Consider the following 12,062-nt stretch of genomic DNA (forward strand, 5'->3'; position numbering starts at 1 on the left):
AGGGGATTTTATCTACAACCGAATACGTCCATAATTATACCTTATCGGTTACTGTATACATCATTACATTATCGAAAATGTTTTAAATAATTCTACCAGTTCCAATGCTATTATATGTATTTGAAACGTGAATTGATGATGAACGAATAACATTCAATGGATGATATGCAACTATATCTACCTATTATTATTTTTAACAACCGTGTTTTCTTTTTTTTAGCACGCAAGTATTTTATTTTTTGTTTTATAGATTTTACTCCTCTCTTGTAATATTGTGTATCGGTAATTGCCCATTATAGTGGAAATTTGTTAAATTCGGCCTTTCGTTTCGCTTAGTCTAACTTTCAACTCACTCTTCTTGACATGTGTGTTGTCTGACAACCAGCCGACAAGGAGAAAGCCATAAGAATAGAGAACAGCAGGGAGATAATGGATTCCATCAAAATAAGAAAACTAAAATATCTGAGTCATATAACACGTGGTGACAGATATGACTTCCTAAAACTAATATTGCAGGGAAAGATTCAAGGAAAGCGCAGCATAGGTGGAAGAAGAATGTCCTGGCTGAGAAACCTCAGAGAATGGTTTGGATGCAGCTCAACTGAACTCTTTCGGGCTGTAGTGTCAAAAGTTAGAATAGCAGTGATGATTGCCAACTTTCGTCGCGGAGATGGCACGTAAAGAAGAAGAAAGCCCTAGTTGTCAAATTGCATGAGCCTATTAAATATGTATGAGTAACAGAACGTATGCCAAGAAAGTGGAATGAAGGGATCATCGTTCCCATCCATAAAAGGTGGGATAGTTCTGGGAGTATCTCTGTGCTGAGTAGTTCGTATAGCTTCTACAAAAGTACTCACTAAAAGGTAGACACCTCTACACTATTTCGTATTTATCAATGGGGTTTTCGAACTAACCATTTTACACCTGAATAAATAGTCAAAATGAGACAGATACTAGAAAAAATGTAGAATATGATACTGTTCAAAATAGAAATAGAAGTAACAATCGGTTTAAAAAAATTAGTTGTATTCAACTTGGTTCTTGAGGCATTATGAGATTGCCAGGTATCCCAGATGGAACTCTGTAATAGAGTTCCTATTCCCAAAACCTAGCTTATGTAGATGATATAAAGACACTTGCAAGATCACTACCACATTTAGAACAATCTTATACAGCTCTGAAATGTCACGCCAAGAAAGCAGCTATTTCAGTCAACTGCAGTTCTTCAGGTCCTGTTCAGTAGAAGCTTGTTCCTAAGCATGATCCATCCACTAAGGATGAAGAAGCGCTCAGAAGGTGGGGGGGGGGGGGGGGGGTAATCTTCAGAAAAATATGTGGATCATTTAAAGACGCTGAAATCTACAGGTTAAAGAGGCTGTTTGACGAACAAGACTTGGTATCTGAATAAAAAAAGGCGGATTAGGTGGACTGGCCAGATACACAAAGCGGTGGAGGAAAAAACCATCAAGAAAGTGTTTCTGAGTGGCCCGAGAGAAAAAGAGAGCAAAGGAAGACCCTGACTCAGATAGACGCCGTGCAGGATGAACCAATAACAAGGAAAAATATAGATGTCTTGATATAGGTCGAGGCCCCTATTCAAGGGCTGTAGCTCTATGTGATAAGTGGGAGAAGATTCACATCAGGAAAAGCTTTTCTCATTGTCCATATATCTCTTCATTTTTTGCAATATTTAAGTTTAAGTTTCTGGATATATGTGACATTTTTTCTTACTTAAGATAAAGCTTAGAATTTTAAACATAAATACGTTTTTACATTTGAATAATAGGCGACATATATTATTCTTTAGACATAACATTTGTCAATTTACAATATCTCTATTGAATGGAGATTGTGTTGAATACAATAGTTCTAGGTTAAGGATTTGAACTATGATTTTTTTTAACCAATAGTTTTTTTAATGCAATGTTTAAGTTACTAGATCTAGTACTTTGATAAATAATAACTTGCATTTAGAATAATAGATAAAAAACAATTTGATTAGGCTACAAATCTTGAGTCATGTGTACCAAATTATTCTATTGCTTACAGTTTGACATTTATCAAGGACGAAAAAACAAAGAAATATCTAATGAATACCAGGGTTTTTGAGATGCTGATGTTTTATAAAGAGAATATTTTGGTTTGCGCTTTTCATTATATTTTGATAATTTTTTTCCGCAAAATTAATATACCAGATTACTCAAATGTAATGAAAAAACAGAAAAGGCGAAATATGGATATAAATAGTGCGGTTATACATAAAAAGAAGTGACAGGCAGTGCTGCGTTGCCAACATTGTTTAATGTTTATTTAAAAGAAATATTTAAGAAAGGCATTTATAATGAAATAACCATTAACAGATGTAACATTAACTATTTGTAATATGGATATACAGATGACACAACGCTAATTGCAAACAAAATCGATGAATGTGTTCTATGAGTGAATACATAGAAAAAAAAAATTATGATAATGAAAAACATATCAACTCTTCTTCCTTTTGTAACACCACAGTCACCAATTATTAATATACAACCCAATTTGTGAGCTGTTAATGTACACTTTTAATTCCACCTCATACGACTTTTCTGTTTTCGACTATTTTGTTACTCTTTCCTTCTTTTTCCTTCGCTGTAAAATCTTATAACAGGTATTTGGATCTTATGAGAGCTATTATATGACTTACAAAATATCATTAGACTGCCTCACTTATTTGGTGACGTCAATTTACGAACGAAACAATCAAATCCAACATTACTGAAAACATTTAATTCTCTTCAGTACGTTCTCATAGCAAGACTGAGTCGAAGTAGCTGTTGCATTAGTAAAATAGTTCGAGTATTTATATATTGTTTTTCTTTGAACAGTCGTTTTTAATATTCTATAATATATTATATTGAATTCAGTACAAAATTAAAGAAGTTAATGTTTTTAGCATTTTTTTCAGGCATGCGTATTTCGAAGGTGCAGGAAGTTTAGAAACATATCTAATAAACGTTATTACAACATGTTTTATGCACTGGATTTTACTTCTTGTGTTCAAGCATTTGACGAACACCTCTTTGGACTTCTCAATTAATAATATTAAGATTTCGTCGATTGTCAATCTGTTGCTCTGTTGCGAGTTAAATCTTTTGGTAACATTTTTGTGTATATATTAATGATTACATTTGTTCTCCATACTTATGGCATGCCCTTGATGTTTGTGTTGTACATTTATTCTTAACTTACCTTTTTTCCCGCCCTCTTAAACTCCAGAAGAGGTTCCAAGTCCCAACCCATGTCAGCGTACGGATGAAGCAAAGAATCTACCAAAAGCGAGACCTGGTTGGTGGATCGTCCCTCGATGCCTTGAGCAAGGAATTCTAAGTCCTGTTGAAGGAGGCACTCACCCACCGAGGAACTTAATCTGGCCGATAACATTTCGTCTGGATGGTCGTCTGATGTGATATAAGGTATGTTTCCTGATAATATGAAGGATAGGACAATGCCACTTGGTCCATTTCCTGAAAAAATATGCAAGTTGGTAATTTTTAGGATAACATTTTCTATTGAAATGAAGAGTTGTTAAATAACAACTGCAGAAAAAAGTTAAAATAAAGATATAACAGTCAGAACATTCATCAGCAAATCACCAAACAATCGTACCACAACTGTTTTATCATAAGGTGATGACAATGATCATATTCACTGATTATTGGGTATACCAGAGTAAAATAAATGGCTCATCTGTTGTTAGTGGAGAGCTGGATGACCGATGTCTAACAGACGATTTCCAGAGAAGCAAAAAAGGAAGCTGCGAATCATAACTAAACAGAAGGCTAAACAACTAATATTACGCTAGAGATATGGGACGAAAAGTATTAAGACGATATATGAAGGGAAAAGTTTGTAAGACGGAAAAGTCAAAAGTTGATAGAAGAACCAAGAAACAAATTGTAAAGACGCATTCGAAGATTCCTGAAGAATAAAGTAATTGAAAAGTATGGACTAGAATAATTACAGAATAGAGAAAAAGAAAAGATACAGGCTTAGCATCCTAGAGTTTAAAACAGAGCGTAACTTGAGATAATACACTGCACCAATCGCATAAATTACAAGAATGTAAATTTTTTATCAAATTATTTTATCAGAATAGATAATAGATGGCTTCAAGTAATATATTATCATTACGTGTAAGTATTAAATCCTTATTTTTTATACTATTTGTAATCTCTGATGAGTAAGATCAATGTCAGTTATTCAAAGTCATGATGACATGATTATGATACCTACTAATAGATGTGGTTGTGTTAATAGTTTCAAAATAAAAAGATTTTCCTTGTGGTTTCACGTGTAACCAAATAATTTGTTTCATAATTAAAAAAAAATTTCTTGGTAACTTCAGCCACAATTTTTGCTTTTCCGTTTTTATTAGTCATTAAACATTCTATCGTTTTTAAAATCATCCATTATTGATGATTCATATATTTATTATTATTTGGAAGCAATTTGTGGCTACCAAATAAATAATAACATCTTTCAGAATTCTTCTTCTTTTTTCACCGATCGTACACAGGAACTTTACAAAAGTCTTGTTGCTCAGAATGGGGAACTTCAATGGGGTGGATAAGAATATATAGAAAAGTAATAGATAACAATGAGGTAAACAAGAAATACTGAATACAGCTAAACTGCAAAAGTTTGGGTGCCAATAAGTCTTAACCTGAGACTGATAAAGGGCTCAAAGTTGTCAGAACACATATCTAAGAATTGCATAAGCAAAACTACCAAAATTGACATGGTTTCCTATATGCTGCAAACAAATTTTTTATCTACAATAAAATAGTAAAGTTTAAAAAATGTATTTCTTAAATACTCAAAGAATGTGAGGATGCAGTGTCTTAACAGGTTGCAGAATTTCATCATCATCATCATTGGCCCACAACCCATGGTGGGTCTTGGCCTGCTCAAGGAAGTCTCCATTCTCTCCTATTCTTAGCCTTGGCTTTCCAGTTTCGTACTCCCAACATTCTCAACTTTTCCTCCACCTGATCCTTAAATCGTGCTCTGAGTCTGCCTCTCCTTCTTACTCCCCTATTCTTTGGTTATAAATATGTTTTGGCGACTCCATCTCATTCATTCTCTCTATGTGACCTAACCACCGCAGCCGGTTTATTTTTATGGACCTATTAATATCAGGTTTGTCATACAGGCGGTAAAGTTGGAGGTTGGAGTATTTAAAAAATCGAAATAAAACATTATTTAAAACGCAAATGAAATACAACTTTAAGTACAAAAAAAAAAGTGATAATAAAAGATCTTTTGAATCATATACTTTTAATTCAATTCAAATGATATATCTTTCATTCAATCGTATCAAAATATATCGTTAATTTAATTATATACAAAAAAAATTATATGGTTAAAAGGTCTTTTTCGCAATAAATTCTCGAAATTTCAGGTTAATGATCCAAGAAGTTCACTTAACCTACCGTATGTGTCTCGCTACAAAAAAAAGGTAGTCGAGACCCTTCAAATATCGGTAGAAATCTAATCTTATCTAACCGGGCCAAAAAGCACAAATGAATGAAATAGGTGACGAAATAAGAATGGAGCGGCTTCTGGGCCAGAAGTAAAATTCTAAAGGATAAAAAATCTTTCTGTATTTTATGTTCAAATGAATAGAGGCAAAATTAAGATAACTTACTGCAGAACACGAGTTTTCTCACCAAACAACTGAATAAACTATTAAATTGACATCAGCGGCCATTGCGACGACAAACTAAGGAATGAGAACAAAATTTGGACATTTGGGTATTTTATAAGATTTTAATATCTGAGTGGTAGTATAGACGCTTTTATTAGGTACAAGAGAGAAGCAATATACAACTGTGTTCATAGTACGCAGTTTTGTGAGAAAAATTACAAACTTCTTATATAATCACACCCAGATAAAACTAATGGCAGAGGAACTTAAGAACGATATTCTTAAACTTAATAAAAAAACAGCCTACGAATGGTTATATGTACAGTGCTCACCAAAATTTTAAAGGCTAGAAAATTGAACAGCTACAATGTTCCATTTCCATTGCGCAGGTTAGCAGTTACCACAGGGAGTATTACAGAGATTATCACATAAAGAGTCCTTCTTACTGTAGCCAAACCATTGTCTTAGATTCTTCAGTCAGATATTCGTCTTCTTGTGAAACCCCTTCTATCTTCAAGAGTGCCGCAAGGTGCTACATTTTTCTGCACGCATTATATATCCGAGATATTTCAGTTTTCTTTCTTTTATTGACCTTTCAACGTTGTTTACCATAAACGAAGTTCATATAAACAAGCAGGCAGTGAAACAAACACTTGAAAAACTAAAGAACAGAAAATCTACAGGAAAAATGAGAGCTAAATGAATTGCTGAAATATGGTATAGCTGCAATGACACATCAATTCATTGATCATTGATTCGTTGATTCATCACTTCCATTGACCGATCGCTATGGAGTTGGAGTATGGAGGAAACTGACTTCATTTGCGGCAAAATACAAAAGTTGCTTACGAAAGCTGCTCTTTTTAACTTTAAAACGCATTTTGATTTTTGTCGATAGGACACTCTGATCAAAAGATGTCGATTTTTTATCGGAGAGTTAATACAACTTTATTTAAAATTGATTTCGCGTGTGTAACTGACAATTAAAATCGCCGGTTGCTTCAAGCATTGTTTCTGAGAGAACGGTTAACTCTACACAAAAAGTGGTAATAAACATTTTTGTTCAAAATTATCTCAAATATATATTTTATTTATGACTTTATTCTACGATTTATGACTTTATGAAACATTTTGAGTGCATGGCTCATTAAACTGATTGTTCTATGATCTGACATTCTTTTGCATTTGGTTTTTTATAAAATCCAATCATATTAGTCATTCCTGTTTAATGTTTATCATTACATATGTGTAATTATAGACAGTCTGACTGTACACGTGGAAAAGTATGGTTTTAAAATCATTAAGAAGTGATCAACCAGGGAAATTTGTTGAATTTCCCTGGCATTATGTTGATATCATTTATTTATGACGGCATTTAACCTACCACTACTATTTTTAGTTGCTATTATCTATTATATAGTTACTTATCTCGGTGAAATCTAGTAATTATCGACTCTGTTATTTTCACACCATACGTCCATTTGAAACATTCTAATTAATTTAAGTGAGAGATAACCCAGTGGGTAACCAATTACTATTTCGTACGAAATTAGATACAAATTTAAGTTTTTAATCGTTATTATTGAATTCTTAAGCACCTCTGACATCAAAAACGATATATTGCTATGTCTAAATGATTCAAGACACGAAAAATGTTAGATGTTTGTTCACGTGCTAGTTTTTGTGAGTCAGAAAGAAACGGATTGGCATGTAAAATTTTCGTGGTTTTTTCTTGATGTGGGTTATCAATGTGTTTAATATATTTAATTGTTGTTTTGTTAATTTCTTATCATGCTTATTTTACTAATGAAAACAGGAACAAAATACAAATTGATTGATTATACGAATTGACTGAAAAACTACTTTAGGTTTTTAGTCAATTCGGCCCTCGACATGAGATAAAATGTATTTTTGCGTAGATAGAATAGAATAACGGATTCCTTATTTAGTAAGTTTGCACGCAACTTCGCGAAAGCGAAGTACCATATATGTCTGTAAATCGGTAGCATGGCGATGTGGAGTATAATGAATGTATTGCTCGAATAGTTTGGAACGAATCGGGCGCTCGGTGGGTCACCCCGCGTCTGCGTGGCTTATGTTTCTGTAGTTTGCTTTGTTGGTAGTGTTTTTTACATTTTTAATCGCTACAATGGAAGTAATATATAAAAAGTTGACTTAGACTGTTGTATTTTTAAAGAAGTGTGGACTTGCAAATACTTCTTCATGCTTATTAAGGATAAAATTGTGTGCCTCATGTGCTGTATTAAAGGATTTGAATCTATCACGACATTTCATGACAAAACAACAACATCCACTTACGAAATTATGACCAAAGAAGACCGGAAACAAAAAGCTGGAGTTCTACGTAAAAAACTCTTAAGGTCAACAAAATATATTTACAAAACAAAACTGTTCTAAAAAGTTAGCTACACATTCTAGTTAAATTTCAGCACAGAATATTACAAAAACGAACAAAGTATTTATTTTATATTTTGTGTCCTGACAAAAAAATAGGATTTTAAGACAGTAAGTTTGTGTCTAAAAATAATTACTTCTAGAATTGAAGTAGGTGATAAGCAGTTTGTTTCACAACTAGGGACAAGGATAAATGTGTTTAAATTCTGTTCTTTTGTATTGGATGAAAGTTCGGACATAACTGATGTAGCTCAGCTACTGATATGTGGAAGAGGTATTGATGAGACATTTTGTGTTACTGAAAGATTAGCAAATAATGAAATCTAGTGCTTGCACAAAACATCAGAATAGTCGATGAGAACTGGATGATGACAGCCCAGAATCAAGAGGCATGGAGGAGCTTGAAATAGTTCTATCTTCAACAGTTGACAGTAACAGCTACCTACATGATGATGAATATCAAAATTGCTTGTAATTTTGTACTGTTTATAAACCTAACATTTAAATGTAAAAATTATCACTTCAAAATATCATTTTTTTTTACCTATACGGGTATTTACTGATTTCATTACAGAATTTATTTTATACACTATTTCGACATAGCTTCACCCTGTATAATTCTACTTATTTACTCCTATTCTCTTTAATATTTAAACAATTTATAGTAGGCATAAATTTAATGAAGTCCTCGGTTAATTAATATTAATGAAGTTGATCCCAGCAGATAAAAATGTTCATATCTTTACATAACAAGCTAAATGTGCTATAAAATGTTGATAAAAACATTCGACACTACGATCCCGTTATGGTGTTTTTTGGGAAAGATGCAATTCTCTCAATGTGACATGAATAAAAAAATTGAACAATTTCATTACCTATAGAGAATATTGTTAAGTTCTTACAACATTAAATTTTACGAGGGGATGTCGAAAATTGTTTGGCTGGGATGAAAAAAAATTGAGCTCTAGTAGCTACAGTCTGAGACGGTTTTGCTAATTTTTTTTGAGTTGTCATGCTCAAAAATTTACGTGAGGAAGTTCTTTGTAGCATTCATTGTTTTGGTATTTTATTTTGCTTCAATGCTTCATTACCTATAATCTAGAACCAATCTATAGCTTTCTTGTAAATCAATTTCATCATTTCTGGTTCTATTCCATCTTCTCCTCCAGCTTTTCCTTTTTTAATTTTTATTGCTTCGATGACTTCTTCTCTCTTTATTATCCAGGTCCTGTTCTCTTCTTTGCTTGAGCTTGATGTGTCATTTGGGTTCAGGCTTACGTTTGTCTCTTCTTCTAATTTAAATCTGTAGGTGTAATACTCTTTCCAGACTTTTTACCATTTCGTGTGGTTAAGAATAATAATTAAGAAGATTAATTAGCTGAAATGATAGTATTCTTTATGCCTTATTAGATCTTTTTGAAAAATAGTAATTTAAAATGGAATCCTAAAAACATCTAATGGTTATAGGTGCATAGCCACCGAATATTACCCCCGTTTGGATTCTTGATTTAAGTCAGGTTAATTACGGTGATTCCCCGATTTATTCATAATATCTGCGACATATATAACTTTTCAATTCAAATTCAAGCACTGTTCGGTTCCTAGTGTTATGCAACCAGGACAGCCTCTTTCTACCTACGCCATCCTCTCACCCCAATTTGCCTGTTGCTATTAGTTGTTGAATTCAATATTGTTACGTAATACAAATGTTTTCATAATTATGTAGCTAAAAATCTGCAGATGGCAGAAGTCATAAAATTGATAAATCTGTGCGACTTTTCACCTTATATAAAGCGACTCAGGTTGTTGACATCTAATGCATGAAATTCATATACTGCCCTCTGATAATACAGGGTGGCGCACCGAAAACGAAACAGATGCATTTACTGGCAGATGATTCCTTTTTAAAAAAAACGCTTGGACCCGTCGATTTTGTTATCGAGGGGGAAACAAAATTGGCATAAAATCACATTAACATTTGCAGCCCCCTAAGCGGGGGTGGCACCATCCCTAAAATCTTAAATGGAAAGGGGGGTCGAATGATCCATCATTTAAAAGGTCTTTCAACTCCCTTTACAATGATGTAAAATTCATGTACTTCAATTCAGTAGTTTTGGAGATTGATTGATTTAAAATTTAAATACATCGTCGTAAGAGGAGATCAATACATAGCAGCAAAGTTGTTAAAAAATAAAGAATGAACTGACCTGTCAGCCGAGTAAATGTTGAAAATGACCACCATTACTTTCCATGCAATAATAAAGATTTTGCTGAAGACATTGCCGGACATTTTGCAATATTTGAGGAGTAATTTGATGGCACTCATTCACAATTCTTTGTCGTAAATCTTCTAAGGATGTTGGCTGAGTAGCATAGATTTTGCTTTTTAAGTAACCCCACAAAAAGAAATCCAAAGGTGATAAATCTGGCGATCTTGGGGGCCATTCAACGGCACCTCTTCTACCAATCCATTGACCTGGAAAGGTCTGATCTAAATAATGCCGAACTCTTAATGCGTAATGTGGTGGGGTACCATCCTGTTGGAACATCAACATATTCTCAACGTATCGACCATCATTCTGATTTTCAATTATATCTGTTAGCGCAGGATCTATGGCATTTTGCAGTAATTCCAAATACATTTCACCAGTCAAATTTCCAGGCAAGAAAAAAGGGCCAACCAAATGATCGCCAAAAATGCCAGCCCAAACATTTAATTTTTGTGGCTGCTGTGTGTGTACCTCATGGTAAATTCTGGGATTAGAGTCCGACCAATATCAACAATTATGACGATTTACTTCATTTACGCCATTTAAAAAAAGGAACATTCGTCGGAAAAGCAAATGTTAAATAAAAATTGTTCATCGTTTGTAATTCGTTCACTCATAACTTCACAAAATTCTAATCGCTTATCAAAATCGTCTTCATTAAGTTCTTGTACAAGGTGAATTTTATACGGATGAAAATTATGGGCCTTTAGAATCCGTTGGATAGTACGTCGACTAACACCACACGAAGTTTGCAATTTACGGGTACTTAATGTAGGATCTACAATAACTTGCCCTAAAACCCCCACTTCTGTTGCTTCGTTCCTTATAGGATTTTCAATATTACGTTTTTTATTGGCGACTGATCCAGTTTCCCGAAATTTAGCTACAAGTTCTAGAACATATTTTCGGTGCACATTATTGTTCTCATGTCGCTCATTAAAAATGTGTGCTGTTCTATTAGCGCACTGATTATTTCCGAAAAATATTTCAATAATTTCAACCCTTTCTGCCGTGGAATATACCATGGTTAATTTATGTATAAAGCAATAAATGATATTTTAACAACAAAGATTGGTCAAATCAATCGCAAACTAATGTACTATTTCCTATTTAAAATAAGTACGTGGCATTCTCTACTTATCTTTCTTCAAGAAACAACTTTTTTTGTCACAAAGGACACTTCAATTGCTATTTTTATTATTAATAAACCATGGGCGTAGTAAATAAAAGCATTTACTTATCAAGAAAATGCTTTTACTCAAATTTCTTCTGAAAGAAGTACAAACTAATTTGATGTACCTATTAAAGTCTACTTTAAACTTTAAATCAATAAATCTCCAAAACTACTGAATTGAATACATGAATTTTACATCATTATAAAGGGAGTTGAAAGACCTTTCAAATAATGGATCATTCGACCCCACTTTTCATTTAAGATTTTAGGGATGATGCCACCCCCGCTTAAGGGGCTGCAAATGTTAAAGTGATTTTATGCCAATTTTGTGTCCCCCTCGAAAACAAAATCGACAGGTCCGAGCGTTTTTTCAAAAAAGGAATCATCTGCCAGTAAATGCCTCTGTTTCGTTTTCGGTGCGCCACACTGTATATAGTCAGATCATTATTTGTAATTATCATGTCTTAATATATACTGGAGATTACTTTGGTTCAATGATGCGCTTCCGACTTTT

General features: G+C 33.4%; 1 protein-coding gene across 2 annotated transcripts in view; it reads right to left on the reverse strand.

Annotated features, from left to right (window-relative positions):
• The window catches only part of LOC140444100 (oxidative stress-induced growth inhibitor 2-like), a 106,443-nt gene that overhangs the window by 16,073 nt on the left and 78,308 nt on the right, over positions 1-12,062 (reverse strand). For both annotated transcript variants that reach the window (XM_072535760.1, XM_072535759.1), the window contains exon 3: positions 3,232-3,506. In XM_072535760.1, coding sequence (XP_072391861.1) covers positions 3,232-3,506 — 275 coding nt within the window. The remainder of the gene's footprint in view (positions 1-3,231; positions 3,507-12,062) is intronic.

Source organism: Diabrotica undecimpunctata, chromosome 6 (assembly GCF_040954645.1).
Source record: "Diabrotica undecimpunctata isolate CICGRU chromosome 6, icDiaUnde3, whole genome shotgun sequence".
NCBI classification, from domain to species: Eukaryota; Metazoa; Arthropoda; class Insecta; order Coleoptera; family Chrysomelidae; genus Diabrotica; species Diabrotica undecimpunctata.